This window comes from Physeter macrocephalus, unplaced genomic scaffold, assembly GCF_002837175.3.
Source record: "Physeter macrocephalus isolate SW-GA unplaced genomic scaffold, ASM283717v5 random_382, whole genome shotgun sequence".
Classification (NCBI taxonomy): domain Eukaryota; kingdom Metazoa; phylum Chordata; class Mammalia; order Artiodactyla; family Physeteridae; genus Physeter; species Physeter macrocephalus.
Window position 1 is genome coordinate 42,481 of NW_021145668.1, and position 23,101 is coordinate 65,581.

General features: G+C 54.0%; 2 protein-coding genes and 1 long non-coding RNA gene across 8 annotated transcripts; 1 reads left to right on the forward strand and 2 right to left on the reverse strand.

Moving 5' to 3' along the window:
- Nucleotides 1–528: 528 nt before the first annotated feature.
- Nucleotides 529–6,592, reverse strand: FOSL1 (FOS like 1, AP-1 transcription factor subunit). 4 transcript variants are annotated; one of them, XM_007128208.2, is made up of 4 exons: nt 6,246–6,592; nt 4,233–4,430; nt 2,052–2,159; nt 529–1,602 (listed from the first exon to the last, which is right to left on the reverse strand). In XM_007128208.2, exons 1-4 carry the CDS (start codon nt 6,333–6,335, stop codon nt 1,183–1,185), a joined length of 816 nt encoding a protein of 271 aa, XP_007128270.1. In that variant the 5' UTR covers nt 6,336–6,592; the 3' UTR covers nt 529–1,182. The 4 variants fall into 4 exon arrangements, with proteins under 4 accessions (XP_007128270.1, XP_023988913.1, XP_054938924.1 ...); XM_024133145.3 differs by having other exon boundaries at nt 4,233–4,467; nt 6,246–6,557; XM_055082949.1 differs by having other exon boundaries at nt 4,233–4,482; nt 6,246–6,557.
- LOC102979596 (uncharacterized) lies at nt 5,869–22,902 on the forward strand. 3 transcript variants are annotated; one of them, XR_008616680.1, is made up of 7 exons: nt 5,869–5,960; nt 7,351–7,452; nt 7,699–7,787; nt 18,711–18,798; nt 19,662–19,751; nt 20,326–20,406; nt 22,495–22,902. It is a non-coding gene; the product is annotated as an uncharacterized lncRNA (long non-coding RNA). The 3 variants fall into 3 exon arrangements; XR_003678480.2 differs by lacking the exon at nt 19,662–19,751; XR_003678483.2 differs by lacking the exons at nt 19,662–19,751; nt 20,326–20,406.
- CUNH11orf68 (chromosome unknown C11orf68 homolog) lies at nt 20,869–23,072 on the reverse strand. The gene is made up of 2 exons (XM_024133144.3): nt 22,924–23,072; nt 20,869–22,245 (listed from the first exon to the last, which is right to left on the reverse strand). Exons 1-2 carry the CDS (start codon nt 23,043–23,045, stop codon nt 21,489–21,491), a joined length of 879 nt encoding a protein of 292 aa, XP_023988912.1. The 5' UTR covers nt 23,046–23,072; the 3' UTR covers nt 20,869–21,488.
- Between the last annotated feature and the right edge of the window lie 29 nt (nt 23,073–23,101).

The window sequence follows — 23,101 nt, forward strand, 5'->3', positions numbered from 1 at the left end:
GACGTTGAGACTGGAGGGACTGCAGAACTAAGGTGGCTGACTCCCCCATTACTTCCATCCTGGGGCGGGATGTGGGACCGTGGTAAGCCACTGGCTCCCCCCATCAGGCCCCAGGACAGGCCGTAATCCAGCCCCTGAAGTGGCTCCAGCTCCCTTCCCGGCTCCTTCCTGTCCAAGACAATGGGGCAGGAAGCAGGTGTTGGGGGCCTGAAACCCACTCAGCCGCCTCCCGGGAGGCTGGAAGGGGCATAACAGTGCCCTACTGTGGGAGTACTGTGGGCCCCCACCAGGAGGAGGATGGTAATCCTCTTGGCTTGGCACCTCATAGCACTTCTGTTCCTCCTCTCAGTCCTGGAGATGAGGCAGAACAGACGTAGCCTCACTTGTCAGATAAGAAAATCAAGGTCCAGAAGTATCAAAGAATTTGTCCAAGGTCATGTAGTGAATTGGTGGAGCTGAAATGGAAGCCTAGGGCTTCTGGCTCCAAATCTTCTCCCTTTAGCCTCTGGGTCCAATGAGAGCAGGCTAGAGCTGCAAGCCTTTTATTCCATTTTGGCAGGTTTGTATAAAAATACTCTCTTTAGGAAAATAAATAGCAGCTGCCCACGCTGTGGAGGCTTGGAGCTAAAGTCTTCTCAGAGCTGGGGGCTGCAGGTCAGCTCATCACAGAAACCTCTGGCACCCTCCTGAGCTGTTCCATTTAGGAGGGCCTGGCAGAGTGTCTTGGTTCAATAACCTGGTGCTGCTGGCAGTGGGGCTGGGTGAGTTAGTGTTCTTGGTGGGTAGAGCATCACCTCCTGTCAGGGGTAGGATTGGGTGAATCACAGGAAGAGGGTGATGCTGACTATAGGGGTGATCTGCAGGGGTTTAGGGCTCCAGAGGACCTCTGAGAATCTCCAAAGTCCCTTGGGAGCTGCCCGGAATTTTCTCCAACAAACAGGAACCATTTTGTCTCCGACTTAGTGCAAATTGTGCTAGAGAGGCCAGCTCTAGAAAAACAGTGGGCAGCTTTGGTAGCCCCAAGCTGGCACTACCAGGAAGCAAAATATGCCCATTCTCATCTGGAGGGATGGAGAAGAATCTGCTGGGGCTGGACATGAGATATGGTCCAGGCCAGCTGGACCAATGGGCAGGGAAATCTTGGTGAGGGTGGCACCCACAGGGAGTGGGGGCTGGAGTGCCTCATAAGGCCAGGAGGGTTGGGGAGCCAAGGGGGTCAGAAGAGGGGTCCCCACTGCTGCTGCTACTCTTGCGGTGGGCTGAGGCACAGGGCTCCGGTGTGCTGGGGTAGGTGAAGACCAGACTGGGGGTGAAAGGAGTCAGGGAGGGTGTGGTCATGAGCGTGGGAGTGTGCAATGCTTCGGGTTCAAGCACAGGCCCTGGGGAAAGGGAGATACGAGGCACAGAGCGGGAGGGGGCTGGTGGGCTGCTGGTGCCACTGGTACCGCCTGTGCCGCTGGTTTCGCTCTCCATGGCCCCTTCCGGGATTTTGCAGATGGGGCGGTGGGCTTCCAGCACCAGCTCCAGGCGCTCCTTCTGTTTCTGCAGCTCCTCAATCTCTCGCTGCAGCCCCGATTTCTCGTCCTCCAGTTTGTCGGTCTCCTGTGGACGATCAGGAGAGGAGTCAAGAGGATGAGGGCTGAATACCGCGGAGCCTCCCGCGGTGGTAGTGATTGGGAGGTTGGGGAGCGGAAAGTGGGGGGTGGTGGCGAGCTGGCGGGGGGAGAGTGGGGAGTCGCCAGCAACTCATAGGACTACAACTCCCATGAGTCGATGGGAGAAAACGGGCAAGACTCCCATCAGGCTCGGGGGGCGTCTTCGAAGGACATTGTCGGTCCTAGCTTCAGCTCTTCTCTGTTCAGAGTGAGACGGGCTGCAATTAATTTTTAATCACTTTTTCCTCGTCGGAGTGCGCCTCCGACAGGGAGCCGTGGAGGGGGGGATTTCATATACCGGCGCCGCATGCGGCCCCGCGGGCTCTTGGGAACTGGGGGCCTTCTGAGATTGGGTGGGCCGGGACCTGGGCACCCTCCGCACTCGCCGGTGCTCACCGCCTGCAGGAAGTCGGTCAGTTCTTTCCTCCGGTTCCTGCACTTGGCCGCGGCTAGCTTGTTCCTCTCGCGCCTCACTCGACGGCGTTCCTCCTCCTCGGGGCTGATCTAGGGAGGGTAGAGAGAGCAGTGAGGTGGACTCTGTGCTGCTGGCCCAATGGTAGGAGCCTGGCCGAGGGCATGGCAGCGCAGGGGCGCCCTCAGCCTGCGTTTTGGGACCTCTGCACCCCGACCGGTTCCCCGCTTTAGTAAGCTTGGATGAGTCATATTTCCTCCTCGCACCCAGCTTTTGCCTCCTATGATTCCTCTCGGACTGTCCTTCCCGTCCTTCTACAAACCTTAACCCTCCTCCTCTCCCAGGACTCAGCTAAGCTCCCCCACCCGACCCCTGCCGTTCCTGGAAGCCTTCTTTCATTCCGCAGCTATAAGTGGCCTTTCCTCCCCTGAGCCTCTGGGACCAGGCCACTCTTTTTAAAAGGACCCTCATTCTTCTCAGTCTCTTGATAACCAAGTCTCCTCTTCCCCAGGGGCTGTAAGCACCAAGAGGGGCTAATGAGAGCTGCTAAGTAGTTGTTCATCGGGAATCTACTATGTGCCAGCTAAGAGCTTTACACAGATTCCTTTTTTCTTTTAATCATTTAAATTTTATTTATTTTTTTATACAGCAGGTTCTTATTAGTTATCTATTTTATACATATTAGTGTATATATGTCAATCCCAATCTCCCAATTCATCTCACTACCACCATCCCCCCCGCCACTTTCCCCCTTTGGTGTCCATACGTTTGTTTTCTACATCTGTGTCTCTATTTCTGCCCTGCAAACCGGTTCATCTGTACCATTTTTCTACGTTCCACATATATGCATTAATATATGATCCACCCCACATGCCCCCCACCCCGCCGCTTTCCCCCCTTGGTGTCCATACGTTTGTTCTCTACATCTGTTTATACAGATTCTTAACCCAACTTTTCGTGTAAGGAACTGAAGCCCAGAGAAGACGAATAACTTGTTTGTGGTTCCAGAGCAGAGATTAAAATCCACTCACTCTATTTAACATTGAGAAAGAGGCCAGCTGATGGAGACCACCTCGCCCGAAAGGACCCCACTCACAGCTCACAGCCTCAGTCTAGGAGTACCCAGGATCATGGCTGAAGGAAGCCCAGGAGCCTGCCTCTGGGGCTTACACCATGGTCCCCTTCCAGTTGGTCACAAAAGCCAGCCATTCTGTTTCTGGGGAAGTCACCCCTGGCCGATCGCACATCTTTCTTAGGATCCTGACGTCCTCCCCATCCTCTACCCTGCTGTCACAGCAAGCTCCTTAAAGTGCAGACCTCACCCACTATAGTCTCAGATACCAAAATGCCCCAGGGAGAGGAAAGCGGAACCACTCCCTAAAGACCCTCTAGCTCTTATTCATTTATTTTGTCACGGGCTTTATTAGCAGTGTGCTGCTAAGAACCCTGGTTTGGGAGGTAAGAGTTCCCAGCTCTCTAAGCTTCAAGCCCTTCTCTTAACCTCCTGGTGAGACAGTGTGGATTAGTGGCTACGCTACGATCTGACTTTAGAATTGGACACACCTGTCTCATTACTCACTACTTGTGTGATCTTGGGCAAGTGACTACCTCTCTGTGCCTTCATTTCCTTGGCTGTAAAATGGGGAATACCAGAGTTCATTCCCAGGAGGGTTTTCGTGAGGATTAAATGAGATAGAGAAATAGAGCCTCAGAGAGCAGCTGAAGGGAACCCTCCTCTTTCTGTTCTCTTCCCAGCAACATAGACAGCATAAGCCCGCCCTCTCCATACCTATCAGCAGCTGGAGACCCTCTACTGTCCACACAACTTTCCACACGCACACCTTAACATGTTCTCACTGCTACCTCCGTTCCTGCTCCTCCTCCCCTCTTCCTGGAATGTCTTTTCTTTCATCTTTCTCTCTATTCAAATCCTACCCATCCTTCTAGGCCTGCAGGAAGCCTTCCTTGATCCAGAAGTGGCTGCTTTGCCCTCTGGGTCTCCCCAGGGGATCTCATCACTTTCTGTCTTGGCCAGTAGTCGCCAGTGGGTCTGTTCCCCCCATGCCCCTTCTAAGCCTGCATTCTCCTTATGGGCAAGAGCTTATGCTCTGCACCTCAGCACCCCTGTGGGCACAAGAACCCGTGCAAACGCCACTGCTTCTTACCTGGTCACAGGGCCGGCGACGCACTGCTGGAGTTGGGCCCAGGGCCCGGATGACTCCTGGCCGGGGCTGTGGGGGACTGTACTGGGGGTAGGCCAGAGGCCTGGGGTAGCTGCTGGGTCCCAGGAAGTGAGGCTGAACCATCCACTGCAGCTCCTGGCTGCCACTCACAGTGTTTATGCGTGGCACGAGGTGGAACTTCTGAGGGATAAGACGTGGAGGACCAGGGATAAAGTCTCTGTGGATTGAGGGGCTTCCAGTAATAAAGTGTGAATTCCAGGTGCTGTCCCAACCACTTTACAAATACTGACTCATATCATTGGCACAACAGTATCTTCATTTTCCGACAGGAAAACAGTTGTCCCTAGGCACACAGCCAATAAGTGGGAAGTGGGGTTTGGACCCAGGCAGCCAGGCTCTTCTTGTTTTTGCACCCTGCCTGAGTCCCGTCTACATAAAGAGGATAATGACAGCCCCTAACTTCGAGGGTGACTGTGAGACTCAGGTGAGAGAACGTGTGTGTGACAGAGCCTGGTAGCTGGCAGGTGCCCAACACACAGGGGCCATGGTGGGCAAGAGCCACTGCTCTGGGTTCAAGCTAGCCCAGTGCTAATCTTAGCTCAGCCATTTACTGGCTGTCAGGGCGAATTATTTAACTTCAATGTGCCTCCGTTTCCTTGTTTTTCATATTGTCATAGGTGAGGATTACGGCATTTCACTGATGCTAACAAGGCCCCTTCAGTAGCTCTGAAATCATAGTTGAATTGGCAACTTTTTAAAAAAATGAGTGGCACAAAAGAACGGTGGGTTTTAAAATCAGTGGGGTCTTGGATTCTGTGAGGTAAAGTAAATGAGGTGGAAACTGCCCATCACAATGCAAGGCTGCACAGTATGCGCTCCAGGTATTACCTGTCATGATACTTTCAGCCAGAAACGTGAGGAATGGGTTGAGATGGGGGCTCTGTTCCGGAGGAGAACTGGGTTCAAGCCCAGGCAAGTCTGGACAGCAGTGTCCCCGGCTCAGCGCTGCGGGCCCAGTGACCCAGTGACCCCAGTTCCGGGCCGAGGTGCCGCCGGCGGCATCTCCCGCTCCCGAGGTTGTCCGGGCCCGGGACGCTCCGGGCCAGGAAGGGAGGGGCGCTCCGGGTGAGTCAGCCACCGTGACTCGGCCGCCGTGACTCGGCGGAACGGACGCCGCTCCTTCCCTCCCCTAATGACACGTGCTCACGGCCCCTCGACAGGAAATGGGCACCTGCAGCCTCCCGGGTCCCCCCCAACCCTCAGCGGGCGCCGTTCGGTGCCGAGAGTCGGGGGCGCGGGAGTTGCCGCTGCAGGACCTCGCGCACTTCCGGCACCTCGCGGTTTCCACCGACCCCAACCCGTAAAAGGGTCAAGGCCCGTCTCCCGGAGCCCAGCAGGCTCCACTGCGCCGAGATGGGGATGAGGCCTTGGCGACGGGGTGGGGAGGGACAGACAAACGGTCAGGCACACGGATGATCACAGACGGACTGCCGAGGATTCGCAGTCTGTCGGGGCTAGCCTGGCGGTGGATCCCGTGCGTAGGGACGTCTCGGCGGCCGCGGCTCAGACTCCGGACCTCGGTAGGTGAGTCCGAGATGGATCAGACCCCCTCTGATCCTGTCGGGGCTAGGACTAATCCCGGACTGAGGGGTCCCCTTCCGACGCAGATGGGACAAAGAAATCAGCGGTGAACAGGAAGAAGGAAAGAAGGTAACGGAGACGGAGGGACAGATAGACAGCAGACAGAGACGGGAAGGGGTACGAGCGCGAGAGGGGATGTTCGCAGATGTTTGCTCCGCCCGCCGCGCCCGTTCCGCTGGGGTGTGGGGGAGAGAGTGCCCTTAGACAGCGGAGAATGGGCAGACTCCGCTGCCACTGCTCCGAGACCCATTCCCTGCTCCTTGTTCCCGATCCCAGTCCCCGAGCGTGCGGGAGCGGCCCGCACAGTCCCAGGCTCTGTCCACCTGGGGATCCCAGGCGTCGGGTTCCTCTCACCTGCTGGCCTGTCGCCGGGGGCTGCGCCGGGCCGCCGTACGCATCGCCGGCCCCGGAGCTCGGCCCGGGTTCCCCGTAGTCTCGGAACATGCCCTGGGCTGGCTGCTTTGTGGGGTCCGCGTCGGCGGCTTCGGTTCTGACTCACTCGCTCCTAGCGGAGTCTTTTCTTTTTATGAATGAGAAGTCCTCGGGCTGAACCACTTCCACTGGGGGTGGGAGGGGAGAGCGGGCGTATCGCAGCGGCTCTGGACAACTCTGGGCTCCACCTCTCCAGACGCACTGCGTTTTGTCAGTCCGCCCTGAACTTTTCATCGCCTCCTACGGTCCAGTAGCCGACTTTTGTTGGGCAAAAGGGGCGGACTTGGCGGCCCCCAGAGACAGAGGCGGGTCCGCCCCCTCTGACGTAGCTGCCCATACATGGTGCAATTTCCTCGCCGCGCCCAGGTGGAGCGAAGGATTCCCCCGCGGACTGACGCACCTGAGAGCAGCCGGGCGCCCCGGCCCCACCCAGCCCCGCCCAGGCCCCAAGCGCAGACCTAGACCCCCGCCGCCAGCCTCCAGAGCCTCTCACTGCTTGGTCCGGCCTCACTCAGTGTTTGCATCCGTAAAATGGGACGCAATAATCACAGAGCGAGCTTTCCACCCGTGGGAAGTGGAATGAAGAATGTGAAAGGGGTCTGGAAACTGTAAATCGGATTATAAATGTGATTGATGTAATTATTATCATCATCATCATTTACTGCCAGGGACCGTGCTACTGCCATTATTTCATGCCAGGAATCATGCTACTACCATCCAAGTCACGGCGTGAGGCCCATTCACTGGCATTGTTTTAAGGTTCAGGTATACTAAAAAGTGAATGAATGACAAACCAGGCAGGGTTACCAAAATTGTGTATATTTTAAATGCTTACAATGACATGTTAATGCTTTGAACTACCCACAAATACAATGCAATATAATCGCACTACTCTCAGGATAATTTCAGGAGCTATAACGAATTTTAATTCAGAGCCCCTATAAGCAGTGAGAGCCTGTGGTGGGACACAGTTGTCCTGTGCTCTGATAAACGCCATCGTCTTTAAATACTGTAACTGCTCTTCCAGGACTGCATAGTCACCAGCCTTGTTTGAGGATTATGTCAAAGGTCTGTGTGAATGTGAGGCCAGGACCAAATGTCAACAACCAAAGACCAACAACCATGGGAGGTAGGTGTCGTTATCATCCCCATTTTACAGGTGGGGAAACTGAGGCTGAGAGATGTTGAAATGAGGTGCCTAAGATCACTAAGCCAGTGGCTGAAGCAGGTTGCCAAATCAGGGCTGTGGGAGCTCCAAGCCCAGGCTCAGGCAAGAGTTTTCAAAGCCCTCACAGACAGACATGTTTTCACACATGCACAATATCAGTGCTGAGAGAACCACCCCAAAACTTCTTTGCCTCTTCCCATTCTACAGATGAAGAAACTGAGGCCTGGAGAGAATAAGGAGCTGCCAGTGTCACACAACTACAGAGAGAGAGAGCTGGGCTCTCCTGCTTTCCACTGGTACCTCCTTTTAAAAAAATTATTTATTTATTTTTGACTGTGTTGGGTCTTTGTTACTGTGCGCGGGCTTTCTCTAGTTGCGGTGAGCGGGGGCTACTCTTCGTTGCGGTGCGCGGGCTTCTTGTCGTCGTGACTTCTCCTGTTGCAGAGCACGGGCTCTAGGCGCACAGGCTTCAGTAGTTGGGGCATGTGGGCTCAGTAGTTGTGGCTTGCGGGCTCTAGAGCTCAGGCTCAGTAGTTGTGGCGCACTGGCTTAGCTGCTCCGCGGCACGTGGGATCTTCCCGGGCCAGGGCTCGAACTTGTGTCCCTTGCATTGGCAGGCAGATTCTTAACCACTGCGTCACCAGGGAGGCCCTCCACTGGTACCTCCTTTTGATCAGCTCCAGTTTTGTCCTCAGGGAAGGAAGATTTCAGGAAGGTGGGGACCTGGGCTGCCTTCTCTGGGGACAGACGTCAGGGTCAGTGGACACATTCAGGACTTAGAGCCAAGAGGCCAGCTTGGCCCTGGGCTTCCAGTCTCAATACTACCGTTTTCTGTCTCTGTTACCCTGGGCAGATCACCTTCCTTCTGAGTCCCACTCCCAATGGGAATAATTGAGCCTCCTGCTGACCTCATGGGGTTGCTGTGCGATCAGATGAGATCACAAATGTGAAAGTGCTTTGTAGGCTGTAAAGTGATGTGCACTCAGAAGGTGGTTGCCAGCCTGGTGCCTCTCCCTTGCCCTTCTTCTACTCAATGCTTGTCATTCTCTAAAAAGAAAAGGAACCACCAGCAGTTTACCAGAATGATAAATATATGGGTGTGTGTGTGTGCGTGGGTGTGTGTGCACATGCGTGCATGAGAGAGGAGAGAGAGAGAGAGAGAGAGAGAGAGAGAGAGAGATTTTTTGAGGCAGTGTGAGTCATGGACAAAGAACAGGTAGGCTGCAATCAGACAAGCCTGAGTTCTGGATTCGAATTCTGCTTAGGCTGCTCACCAGCTGTGTGCTCTGGATGAGGCATACAATCTCTCATAGCCTCATCTGTAAAATGAAGACATAACGATAACTATATAGTGATAACGTCTCAGGGTTGTCGGAGAATAGATATAAAATAATGTCACATGCTTCATACAGCACATAGTAAAAATCTGACAAGTAGCAAAAATAATTGCGTGTTAATAAAGAGCCCCAGGGCGGGGAGACTTGGGGGATCTGATCACATGCTAAGGTACTCATGCGTATGCGCACACACTAGCTGATATCTGAATTCCTCGGCTAAGTCCAAGCAGGACAGGTCAGAGTGACACAGGCAGCCAGGTGGTGGCACATGCGAGGCCTAACACAGGTCAGCCTTGACTGCATTCGTCTGCCAGCTCCAGAAACACCACCCTGCCCCCACTCCACCACCCTGCCCCCACTCCCCAAGCAGCCTGAGCAGGGGCTCAGGTTTCGTGTGTGTGTGTGTGTGTGTGTGTGTGTGTGTGTGATTACGTGACTCTGAAAGTCCCTTCCTGCTCTAACCGTCAGTGGAGCCACAAGGAGGTCCTTTCAGAGGCAGCACATTCCAAGCTCCTCAGTCACTAACGCCTGCCTCGTGGCTGCAGTAACGTTCCTGGCCCCTGACCTCACCAGCTCCCACCCAGGGAGGCCTGGAGAGAATCCCAGGGGGCCACAGTGGTTTCAGGAGTCTGGGGGCTGGGAGGACTGAAAGACCCAGGCATTGTCCCTTGGCAGCTGTGTGAGCCTGGCTCAATCACTTTCCCTCTCTGAGCCCCTGACAATCCCCACCTCCTGGGGCTGCAGTGAGGCGAAAGGAGGTGGTGGATGAGTGTGCCTTGTGCCCAGTAGGTTCTGTCAGTGCTCCCAGGGCATTGTAGGTGATGTTTATGTTTTCCAGTTTCCATTCACTTTCTACATTGACGTTTATTTATTTTTAAAATTGAGGTGAAATTCATATAACATACAATTAGTCATTTTTAATTAAAGTTTTTTAAAAGTCTTTTAATCAATGAATTAATTATTTTTAATTTTTGGCTGCATTGGGTCTTCCTTCCTGCACATGGGCTTTCCCTAGTTATGGTGAGCTGGGGCTACTCTTCGTTAAGGTATGCACACTTCTCATTGCGGTGGCTTCTCTTGCTGCGGAGCACGGGCTCTAGGCCCGCGGGCTTCAGTAGTTGTGGCACGCGGGCTCTAGAGTTCAGGCTCAGTAGTTGCGCTGCACGGGCTTAGTTGCTCCGCGGCATGTGGGGTCTTCCCGGACCAGGGATCGAACCTGTGTCCCTGCATTGGGAGGCGGATTCTTAATCACTGCGCCACCAGGGACGTCCCTTCCCAGCCATTTTAAAGTGTACACTTCAATGGGATTTTGTGCATTCACGATGTTGTGCAACCACCACTTCTCTCTAGTTTCAAAACTTTTAAATTATCCCAGAAAAACACTCCATATCCATTAAGTAATGACTCCCAATTAGCCCCTCCTCCTATCCCCTGGTATCCACTAATCTGCTTTCTGTTTCTACAGATTCGCCTCATCTGGACACTTCATATAAATGGAAAATTTACTGTACGATTTGTGACCTTTTGTGTCTGGTTTCTTTCACTTAGCATAATGTTTTCCAGGCTGATCAGTGTTGTAGCAAGTAGCAACACCTCATTCCTTTTTATGGCTGAATAATATTCAATTGTATGGCTATACCACAATTTATTTATTCATCAGTTGATGGACGTTGGGTTGTTTCTACTTTTTGGCTATTATGAATAATGCTTCTGTGGACATTGTGTACAAGCTTTTGTGTGGACATGTGTTTCCATTTATCTTGGGCGTATACCTAACAGTGGAATTGCTGGGTCATATGGTAACTCTCTGTGTAATCTTGTGAGGAACTGCCAGACTGTTTTACACAGTGGTTGTACCCTTTTACATTCCTACCAGCAGTGCCTGAGGGTTCTGATTTCTCTGCATCCTTGCCAACACTTATTATTTTCTGTTTTTAAAATACATCCTAGAGGGTGTGAAGTGATTGTGTCTTTTTTTTTTTGTATTTTATTTTATGTATTTTTTTATACAGCAGGTTCTTATTAGTTATCCATTTTATACATATTAGTGTATATATGTCAATCGCAATCTCCCAGTTCATCACACACACACCCCCCCCATCGCTTTCCCCACTTGGTGTCCATATGTTTGTTCTCTATTCATTGTGTCTTGATTTGCATTTCCTTAATAACCAATCATGTTCCTTAATGACCAATGAACATCTTTTCATATGCTTGTTGGCCATTTGTATATATTTTTTGGACAAATGTGTATTTAAGCCCTTTGCCCATTTTTAATTAGGTTGTTTCTTTTTGTTGTTGCTGAATTATATGAGTTCTTTATATATTCTGGCTACCAAACGCTCATCAGATATATGATTTGCAAATGTTTTCTAACATTCTGTAGGTTGTCTTTTCACATTCTTCATAAAGTCCTTTGATGCCCAAAAGTTTTAATAATTTTTTTGAAGTTCAGTTCATCTATTTTTCCTTCTGTTGCTCATGCTTCCAGTGTCCAATTGAAGAATCCATTGCCAAATTTGAGGTCATGAACATTCACCCTTATGTTTTCTTCTAATAGTTTTATAATTTTGATTCTTATATTTAGGTTGTTGTTGAAATTGAAGTTTAACATACCTACAGTAAAGTGCACTCAACCAACATGTGCAGGTCAGTGATTTTTTACATGTATGTAAACGCATGTAGCTACCACCCTGATCAAGGTGTAGGGTATTTCCAACAGCCCGGAACCTCTTTGGGCCTCCTCCCACTCACCATTCCCCATCTATAGGTAACCACTATTCTGACTTCTAGAGTCATAGATCAGTTTTGCCTGTTCTTGAACTTCATGTAAATGGAAACATACAGCATGTACTCTCTTGGGTCTGGTTTCTTTTTTGGCCGCACCATGCGGAATGTGGGATTCTGGTTCCCTGACCAGGGATCGAACCTGCACCCCCTGCATTGGAAGCGCGGAGCCTTAACCACTGGACCACCAGGGAAGTCCGGGGTCTGGCTTCTTTTACACAGCATGTCTGAGGGATTCGTCTACATTGTTGGGCAAAGCAGTAGCTTGGTCTTTCCCATTACTGTGTAGCATTTCATTGCACAAATATCCCATAATCACTCTCTACATTCTTCTGATGATGATATTGGGGGCTCTCCAAGTTTGGGGCTCTTCTGAATAAGGCTGCTGTGAGCATTTTTTTGGCTGTGCTGCACGTGACTTGCAGGATCTTAGTTCCCCAACCAGGGATCGAACCCGTGCCTCCTGCAGTGGAAGCATGGAGTCCTGACCACTGGACTGCCAGGGAATTCCCTCGTGAGCATTCTTGATATGTCCTTCGGTGGCCAATTGCACTCACTTCTCTTGGATATGTGCCCAGGGTGGATTTGTGGGTCATAGGGTACCTATAAATTTGGCTTTGATTCTCTCCAACAGTTCTCCATCCCACCAGCAGTGGGTCAGAATTCCAGTCTCCCCACATCTGGAGGTGACATTTCAGTTCACGTCAACAAAAAGATTTCTTTCCCTTGGTCCTAGTCCCCTCCCATCTGTTCTGGACACTCTCCACAGCCTCCAGCTTGCTCCCTCCCCTCCACTTCCCACCAGCAGCCTGAGGAATTTTTAAAATCCTGACAATGTTCACAGAAGAATCTTTTACAATTCTGACCATTTCACCCTCAGACTTGGACCCTTCCAAGCCACCACCGAATGCTTCAAATTGCTACACAGGCGGGTCTGAGGTCTGGGAAGGGGTGGGGTCAGGATGCTTGATACACTCTGTGTTCTTTTAGGTTGTCTGTTGATTGGGGGACTTGGAGGGCCAAAAGGGTCACACTAGTGGCTCACGCTCCTGTAGCTCTTATGAACCAGGCACTGTTCAAAGTAATTCATTAATCCTCACAACAACCCTGTAGAGACAGATAATAATATTATACCCATTTTACAGATTAGGGAATGGAGGCATAGAGAAATTAATCAACTTGCTGAAAGCCACACATCAAGGAAATTGTGGAGCCAGGATTTGAACCTAAGCAGTCAGTCTCCAGAGCCTGAGCTCCTCACTGCCTTACTGGTCTGTCCTTTGAAAACAGCTAGAATCCTTAATGTGGCATCCCAGGCCCTTCCAGGTGTGGGCCACCTGCCCAGGCTCCTCCCTCAGCAGCACCCACTTACTCTCTCTGCTCCAGGCTTGCTACTGGGCCAAGCTTCTCACCTTTGCACAGGCTATTCCCTCTGCCCACAATGCCCTCCCTCATCCCCTTGCCTGGCCAACTCTCATCTTGCAGGTCTCAGTTTCCCCATCACTTCCTCAGGAGGCCTTCCATGAGTCCATGAGTCCTTTATTTATTTATTGGCTGCATTGGGTCTTAGCTGCGGCACGTGGGCTTTTTCTTTGTGGCATGCAGGCTCTTCTTTGTGGCACGCGGGCTTCTCTCTAGCTGTAGCGTGCAGGCTCAGTAGTTGCAGCACTCGGGCTTAGTTGCCCCACGGCACGTGGTATCTTAGTTCCCCGACCAGGGACTGAACCCGCGTCCCCTGAATTGGAAGTTTGATTCTTAACCACTGGACCACCAGGGGAAGTCCTCATGGGTCCTTTTTTTTAAAAATTTTTTATATATTTATTTATTTTTGGCTACATTGGGTCTTCGTTGCTGCACGCAGGCTTTCTCTAGTTGCGGCGAGTGGGGGCTACTCTTCATTGTGGTGCGCGGGCTTCTCATTGTGGAGCACGGGGTCTCGGTGCACGGGCTTCAATAGTTGTGGCTCGCGGGCTGCAGAGTGCAGGCTCAGTAGTTGTGGCACATGGGCTTAGTTGCTCCGCGGCATGTGGGATCTTCCTGGACCAGGGCTCGAACCCGTGTCCCCTACATTGGCAGGTGGATTCTTAACCACTGCACCACCAGGGAAGTCCCATGAGTCCTTAACCTAGGTTAAATCCCTCATGTAATAGAGTCCCATAGCACTATGCAGGCTATTACATTTTTTTTAACCTGCTCAGAATAATTTTTAAAGATTCTCTGTTTGGGGGAGACAAACACAAAACACTATATATATAGTGTGTGTGTAAGAGAAAAAATTATTTTAAAACATGACTTTTATTTTTTACTTTGCCTTATGTTTTTAAATTTTTCATTGCATTTGTTTTTCAACTAGGTAATACATTTACATGCTTCAAGATCCAGAAGCTACACAAGGGTATACAGTGAAAAGCCTCCCTCTCTATTGTATTCAGTCTCTTGCCTATCTTTTTACCCAGAAGTTAGCCTTCTCTATACCCTGTTTTGCTCCTTGCTTTTTTGTTTTCTTATATCTTGGAAATCCTTCCACTGAGTGTATATAGACCTGCCCCATCAAACAAAAATCTACTTCGTGGAGGTATATTTTACATTCAGTAATATTTACATTTTAAAAAATGTGCTGATCTGGACTTCCCTGGTGGCGCAGTGGTTAAGAATCCGCCTGCCAATGCAGGGGACACGGGTTCAAGCCCTGGTCCGGGAAGATCCCACATGCCGTGGATCAACTAAGCCCGTGTGCCGCAACTGCTGAGCCTGTGCTCTAGAGCCCGTGAGCCACAACTACTGAGCCCGTGAGCCACAACTACTGAGCCCGCATGCCTAGAGCCCACGCTCCACAACAAGAGAAGCCACCACAGTGAGAAGCCCGTGCACCACAACGAAGAGTAGCCCCCGCTTGCCGCAACCAGAGAAAGCCTGTGCACATCAATGAAGACCCAACACAGCCAAAAATAAATAAATAATAATAAATATATTTTTTAAAAATGTGCTGGTCTTATGTTTGACCATTTGTATTCACTCATGTAAGCACATTCCAGTCAAGATACAGAATATTTCCATCCACCAGAAAAGTTTTCTCCTGCCCCTTTGCAGTCAATCCTCCCTACCCCAGAAAGTCACTTATCTCGGTTCTATCACCATAGATCAGTTTTGTCTCTTCTAGATCTTCACATCAGTGGAATCATACAGTGTGTGCTCTTTTGTGTCTGGTTTCCGTTTCTCACCATTATGTCTGTGAGATTCATCCAGGTTGTGGGGAGCAGTAGTTCACTTCTTTTGATTTCTGAGTCTGGTCCCATTGCATGATGGACAAGTTTATCCATTCTCCTGAATTAACAGAGTTCAAGTTGAATGGAACCAGCAGTCGGGGAGGTAGGGAGGTAGACTTGGTCCTGGCTCCAAGATGTTTACAGCCCAAAAAAGGGATCAGCTGCTGAGGAAAACATCCCTGGTGGAGGGTAGAGAGTGCTGAGGCCAGGAGCTGGAGAGCGCCAGGGGAATTACAGGAGCGCCCAGGAAGGAAGGATGCTTTCCTATTGTGAGGGTAGGGGGAGCAGGTTTCCTGGCTGAGGAGTATCTGAAGATGGGGGAGATATTTCTGGATTTGGAGTCAGTCGGCTTTACAAAGGCCCGGGGGGTTGTGGGGGGCGAGGCCTGGCTCCCTGTTGTCCAGGCCATGTGGTAGAATGTGTATTGGGACCATGACGGGAAGGGTGGGCTGAGTGAGGCCTGAGCCAGGGCCCTTAGTCCCGTGTGAGGGGCTTGACTTGGGCTGGAGGACAAGAGAACCCCTGAGTGCTGTTTAAACGGGGAAGGGACCTATGCTCACTTTACTGAGGCTGGAGTCTGGGGAGGAGGGGGCTGGAGTCCCTTATGGGAAGGTCTTCTGGCCCGTGGGCTTGGAGGGGGCCATTTGGTGGGGCCTGGGCTGAGGAAGGGGCTGGGCTGCTGCTTCCAGGGCCTAGGTATCACCCTTCTCATTCCCCAGATGCCACTGAGCACTGGTCCCTCTGCTGTCCTTTGAGCCTCATGCCACCCTGCTGTGAAGGCAGTCCTGTCCCCATGATGCAGAGGAGCACACGAGGCTCCAGAGAGGGAAAGGAGCTGGGCTAAAGGGTTACAGGGAGTCGGGGCGGGGGCAGACCTCTCCATCCCAGGGCACCGGGGAGAGTGTTAACTACCTGGTCCCAGCTCTGGCTGCGCCTCTGATTTGTTATGGGACCTCAGGCCAGCCTTTTTCCCTCTGGGAGCCTCAGTTCTCCCTTCTTGCAGATGAGTGGTTTACATACAGTGATCCCTAAAACCAGAGGTTTCAGCAGAGGTGCGCTGGGGGGAGGGGCGTCATCCCCTCTTCCAACCAGCACGGCTCAGGGAGGCAGGAGGGATAATAACGTGAGCTCTGGAGTTGGATGGCCTGGGTTTGAGTCCTGGCTGTGTGACCTGGGTCGTTCTCTTCTTTATGCTTGTCTCCTCGCTTGTAAGAAGGAGATCATAATGATTGTACACGCTCTTCAGGGGATTATCGGGGCAGTACATGAGGTAAGGCATGGATGGCACTTAGCACGGGACTGGTACAGTAAGCGATCAACACACGTTAGTGAGGGTTTTCCTGGTGTTATGTTTTGTGCCATGTGGACCATTTCCTCTGAATGCAGGACATCGAGGGCTCTGCTCTTGGTGACTGTGATGGCGCTCTGCCCGCTCAGCCTGGCCTCTTATTTCTTAGAGTAGCTGCTGTTCCCTGCAGACCCAGGCCCAGGGAAGTTGGGGACTGTCACTCAGTTCTTGGACTCTCCTACCCTCCCAGGCCTAAGGCTTCCCGCCACCTCTGGGCTCCAGGCTCCGGGTGCCAGCTCTGGCTGTGGGCCAGGAGGGGGATGAAACTCTCATCCAGGGATGAAAGGCTGGCGGGCCTGGGCTGGGCTAATAAACCACCCCACCCTCGCTGGGAGGACTTCTGGGCACCCGTGTAAACTGAGTCATGGGGGGCAAGGGGGTGAGTCATCCGCTTGTGAGTGGGAGCCAGATGGGCAGAGGTTGTCTGCGTGGGGCCCTGGGCTACACTCCATAGAGCCACACCCTCAGCTCCCTTCGAGTAGCCAGCGGGCCTCTGGCCCAGGGCAGAGGGCGCAGGGCTAGCCTGCTGAGGGTCAGTGGCCTGGAGGCCGGACTCTCGGTGTGCACGTGTGTGCCTGTGTGTGCGGGCATGAGTGTGTGTGGTGTCAGGGCCGGAGGCAGGCAGACAGGAAAGGGAGGCTCTGATGCGGGGTGGGGTGGGGTGGGGGGAAAGGATTGGGCTTTGGAAAGGAGTCAAAACCCTCCAGAGGAAGATTTTGGCGGGAACGCCTCGCTGCCCTCTCCTGCCCTCTGCAGGTTTGGCTGATTTTTTTTCTGCAGGAGCCAGCTTTCTCCCTTTAGCCTTGGAGGAGCCAGGGTCCTGTGGGTGACCTGCCTGTCCTCTAGGGTTCCCAGGGGCCTGAGTTGGGACGTGAGGATAAAGGGTCCCCAGAGACCACTTCAGACTTCACCCCAGGGAGGTCTCTGGCCCCAGGGGCCAGAGGTGCTCAGGGAGAGGGGCGAGCACCCTGCCGCAGTGGCGTGCACAAGCGCTCGGGAGTGGTGGAGAGCCTCCGGAGCATTTCCAGCCTTGACCGTGGCCGTTACTTAACCTCTTTCTGCTCAGTTTACTCCTCAGGAAAACGAGGGCTGTGAGGACCAAAAGGGGTGAATGCGTACAAACTGCTTAGAGTAGTGTCTGGAACAGAGCAGGTCTGCATGTGTGTTTGTTCTTGCTATCTGAGCCTCAGTTTTCTCATCTGAAAAATGGGTAAGGGGGGGAATGCCTGAGGTGCCCCTTGTCCGGCTGTCGCTCTGGTTCCAGTCTCTGCTGCTATTCCCTAGGAAGCTGCCCCGATGCCCTGCCACCCTGCCCAACTGTGTCCCTCTGTCCAGCCTGGGGGGTTTTCAAGCCCTACTGGGAGGCCAGTAATCAAGGAGAGGTGCGTTTCTGGGCTAGGTGCCCTCAGGTTACTCCTCAGCACCTGGGGGATGCGCGTCAGAGAAACGGGGGGTTTCCCTCCTCAGATGAATCAGCTGTGTGACCCAAGCCTGGTCTCTGCCAGGGCCCCTCCCAGTGGGCGGGGGTGGGGCGCAGTTGCCCTGCTGGGAAAATCCCCCAAACCTCGCCAAAGCTCTGGCTGAAGCTTTCTCCCGACTCAGCTGTTTCCTCTCCTCCCCGATTCAGCCCCTGGCCCCAGCCGGAATCAGGAGGTGGGCAGAGATTCTCCCCACTCACAGGCTAGCCCCGCTGGAGCCTCCTGCCTGGGGGCTGGGGGTCCGCGGTGCACGGGCGCGGGAGGAGGTGCAGTGCGGGTGTCCTTCTTTTCCCCGCTCAGTCATCCTTCTGTGGTTTTATAAAAGGGAGCAGAGCACAGGGCCTTGTCCAGATTCACCCAGCCTGGCCTGCCCCGGTCAGGGCTGCTCCCTGACGCCTGTATGGGACGGGCCAGCCAAACAGGACACAATCCCCTGCCAGCCTGAGTGGGTGTGTCTTGGGAGCTCTTGCCCTGGCAGGGGAGCAGTCCCCACTGTAGGCCCGGGAGAGCCTTCCTGCTCAGTAGGCTTAGTCACTCTACTCTCTGGGCCTCAGTTTCTCCAACAATAAAATGGGAATCTTAGTCTTGGCCCAGCCTCTCTCTCAGGTGGTTCTGAGGACCGAACCTGTGTGCTTTACAAATCGGATCCTAAGTCCTTGCTGGATCTCAATGATCTCGGCAGCCCCCCTCCCCACAGCACTTTCATACAGTGGGGGCTCAACAGTGCACTGGGCGCTGTGGAGCTGAATGACCGGGATTCAAATATCGAACTCTATAACCTTGAACCACTTCCTGAACCTTTCTGGGCCTCAGTTTCCTCTTCTGCAAAATGGCAATAGTAATAGAGCTGGGTGAGGCTTAGATAACGTAGGTACACACTTAGCACAGTGCCTTGCTCTTGTTATGAATGGGATGAGGAAACTGAGGCCCAGAGACAGAAGGCAACTTCCATTCAGTCACTCATTTATTCAATCATGTTTATTTGGCACTTATGCTAAGCCAGGCCCTATGCTGGATGCTGAAGACACCCTGGGGGATAAAGCGCAGCCACTGTCCTCGAGGGGCCTCAGATGCACAGATGAGAGCCACAGGTGCGTGTGCATTATGGGAGCCTGGGGTGAGGATGGATGGGGGAGGGGGAACCTCTGAGAGGATGACACCTGAGCATGTGCATCTGAGATCTGGAGGCAGCCAGGGAGGCGGGTGAGGGTCAGGTATACCAGGCAGAGGCAACAGCATGAGAACAGACACAAAAGTGAGGAAGCCAGCGGGTGTGCAGGAAAAACACAGGCAGCTCATGGTTCTGGACCCAGAAGTAGTGAAGCAGGGAGTGGAGGAGATGAGGCTGCAGGTAGTGGCAGGGGATGGACCTGAGCCACTCATTCATTCATTCAGTAATTTATGGAAAGGCTGCTCTGGCCACACACTGTGCTAGGCCCTCTGGGGACAGGGTTGAGATTCAGGCATTGCTCCTGCCTTCACTGAGCTTAGTCTGGGCACGCGGCTTAGGGGCCTGCAGCGGGAGAGAGACATTAATCCAGTGGTTACATAGGTAACCCCTCGATCCTCGCTGCAAGGCAGGTGTTCAAGCAGAAGGAAGAGCCTGAGGCCCAGGGCTGCGTGCCAGGGGTGAAGGGAGAGCCAGGTGGCTCCGGCGGGGTGAGCAGGGGCAGAAAGGAGCGCCTGAGGGCAGCTGGGGCAGCTGCGGGCGGGAGCTAGGCCATAACGGGCTCAGGAGAGTGGACTGTAAGTTGCAGGCTGTGGGGGCCACAGAAGGGCTTTGAGTAGCAGATGACACAGGCCGCTAGCAGGACAGCTGGCGGTGGGCGGAGGGAGGGGGAATGGGGCAGAAGAGGCCAGTTGCAATGGTTTGGGAGAGAGAGTGAGGAAGGGGCTAAAGCAGGGCCATGACGATGGAGGACAGGCGCTAAGTGTGTGAAATGCTTACTTATAGAAGAACCAGGTGGTGTTGACACCACTTGGGCATCTCTGTGGGACCCACAAGGGCCTGGCCAGGATCCTCCCAAGCCTTGGCCCCATTTGGGTGAGTGCAAGGCACTGACAGTCTGAGGGGTATCAGGCTTTGACCTGGAGACCACCGAACCCTGGGAACTTCCCAGGGCTGGGCTGAAGGGGACTCAGCTCTGGGTGTGGAGGAGGCTGGGGAGGGGGCCGAGCCAGCATCTTATGACTCACCTACTTCCACCCAGTCAGCCTGGTGGCATCTCCGCTCCCCTGCTCCAAATTCCAATTTGATGAGGCTGCTGGAGGCTGAGTCAGCTCCGGCACGGCACGAGAGCAGCGTCCCAAGGGGCTCCCTGCCAGGAGCCCCCAACCAGGGCCAGGGCCAGGGCCGGGGCCGGGGGCCATGGAGCCAAGCTCCCAGAAGCTATGCCTCAGCTGAGCGGTATTGCCCAGGGAGGTCATGTTGAGTGAATGTGCCTGCTGGGTTGCAAAGAGCTAACTGCAGGTGAGGCCAGGGACGCCACTCTGCGTGAGGAGAACTGGGGTGCAAGTCTTAACTCTGCCCAACTCACTGCATGACCTTGAGGGATCTCTCTCCCCTCTCGGCCTCAATTTTCTTGACCATAAATTGGGCCCAAATCTTCTCCTGTTAGGTTGCGAGAATTAAATAATCCATATGGAAGTGATGTGCAAACAGTCTGGTGGCCTCTGTGATGCTCAGGGCGGTGGGAGAGGTGAGTATAAATGGGAGGACTTCCAAGGCTCCTTAAGGTTGTGCAGGTTGTTCACTGCACAAGGATACCCAGCCTAGGCAGCTGAAACCCAACCCATCCTCTGTTCACCAGACCATGTGCCCTGGCCTAGAACTGCCAGGACCAAGGAGGTACCTTTCTCTAGTGGGCACAAATATACCCTCTAAGCTAGCAGTAGCCCCTCAGACTTTGCTAGGCCAAATCTTTGAATTTATGGGAAGTCACTGAGAAACTGACTCTGATTCTTGGGATGGAGGGGAAACAGGGCTGGCTTTGCCGAGGCTCTCAGAGAGGTTCCCAGCCTTGGCTGTGAGGTATATCTCTTACTACTGGAGGCAGCTGGGGGGGCCCAGTCAGAGCAGAGGGGCAGTCTCTCCTGGCCCTGCCTCTCTCCAGCAACCAAAGCAGGTAACCACCAACACAGTGTTTTAAAAACACTCAAGACACAGACCCAAGCTGGGTTTTATTGAAATGCCAGGAGCAGGCATGTGACAAGGTAGCCAAAGAAAGGAGGAAGGTGGTGTGGGCTATGAGATGGCAGGGAGGGGCAGCCCCTGTCTCTGCCAGGGGCTGAGCGGAACAATCACCACCACCCCCAACAAAACTGGCATGCTCAGGCCAGCAGGGCCTCTGCCCCCTGGCTTGTGAAAGCCCCAAGGAGAGAACTGGAAGCACGAGGTTTTCTCTCCTGTGAGGGAGGAAGGGAAGGGGAGGATGCAGGAGGAGGGGGAGGTACAGCCAGAATTGAGGGTATGGCCAAGGAAGGCTCTCCTGCTGGTGTCCGCGCCCAGCCTGTGGTCCTGGATGACCAAGGGGAGCAGCAGCGAAGGGAGAGGCTGAGGGTCTGGCACTCAGGGAGCCAGAGCCTCCAGCCAGTGGGGACTTGAGTCAGCCCTGAACACAGGACAGAAGTTCAAAGGGTTCGTAGATGCAGGCAGTTCCCGAGTGACCCAATCCTCAGGGCTGGGGACGCTCAGCCTCCTTGGGACAAGGAGGGGGAAGACAGACGGGAGGATCCATCCCTAGCAGGGGCGGCAGAGGGTGGTCTCCCCCATTTGGCCCCACTAGGTCAGTTCCACATTGTTGGCACGGTCCAGCACACGGGAACCACGGGCACTGCCCCCCAGCTGGAAACGGCTCTCATAGAGAGTGGGGCAGAGGTGCCAGCGGTTGGCCCGGTAGATGCCCAGGTAGGTGTAGACGTCAGGTTTGTAGGTGAGCAGACACTTAATGCCTGCTGCACGGATGGCTGCATCTGCTTCCAGTACACCCAAGCGGTCCGTGAAGTCGTCTGTATAAACACAGATGACCTGCCGCCCACCCTCCTTGGCCCGTGGGCTCACCTTGGCCACCTGAAGCCGGCCCTCGACCACGGCTCGAGCAATGCCAGCCCAGGCGTGGTCCAGCTTGAAGCCAGGTGCCAGGTGTATCAGCCATTTGCCAGAGAGCACCTGGTGGGTGATGGCCAGCTGGCGCAGGGTACCTGGCGTGATGGGCCGCCCGCTGGTCTGCAGAGCCTCCCAGGCTGCCTGCAGGCCCTGCACATCACCCGAGTTGGGGATGTAGCCCTGCCCGTATGCTGCAATCCAGCCCACGGGCTCAGAGTTGGGCGAGCCAGGGTCCCCGTAGCGGGTAACTTGGGATGGCGGGTACTTGGCCAACCAGGCATCCAGCTCTGTGGCAGGTGTGGTGCGGGCGTCAAACACCAGCCAGGGGTCCATGTCAGCTGCCATGGCCTCTGCAGCCAGGTGCTCAGCAGTGAAGCCATCTTCACGACCACCTGGAGAGTCCTCGTCCTCCAGCTCCTCACCTGGTTCCATCCTGCCATAGGGAACTGAGTTAGGGCAGGTCCAGGACAGACCCAACTTGCTGGGCCCTAGTGGGTGCCAGACACTGAATTAACTGTGTGGCCTTGGGCAAAACTTAATGTCGCTGTGCCTCAGTTGCCTCATCTTTGCAATGGATAACAACTGTTCCTGTCTCAAACAGCTGTAGATAATTAAATGCCTGAGGTGGAACAAAAGCTGTGTAAATATTGTTAATGTTATTACTACTCTCCCTGACCTACAGACGAGGAAACCTAAACTCAAGAGAGACGGGAATCACCCAAGGTCACACCTGCAGTGAGTGACAGGGCCGAAATGTGAATTCAAGCGTGGGAACCTCCCGGCCCTGCCAGAGGACGGCAGCTTTCCCGGGCACCGGGAGTTAATGGAGGGAGGCAAAGCACACGTTCGCGCAGCACCGCGGCAGGCCCCACGGAGCCAGGCCTCCGAGCGGGCGTTATCCAGCCCATTTAACGACGAGGACACTGAGGCCAGAGACGGCAGTGACCGATCCGAGGCCAACGGGCCGGTGTCCGGACTCGAACCCACGGTCAATAGAGCCTGCAGGAGAGCCAGCCTCCCGCCCCGCCGCGCCCGCCGCCATTAGCGCCCACAGCCCTAGCTGCGCCCTCGCCCTGCCCCGCCCTACCCCCTCCCGCCGCCCCGGGGTCACCTCCGGCCTTCGCTGCGCTCGGCGCCGGCCCAGCCCCGGGCCCTGCTCCGCTCCTGCCGGGGCTCTGCGCCGCCGCCGCCGCGCCCCGCCCCCGCCACGGCTGCCGCCGCCGCCGCCGCCATCTTAGCGCCCCGCCACTTCAACAACAACTTTATAGACAGGCGCAGCACAGGGCGGG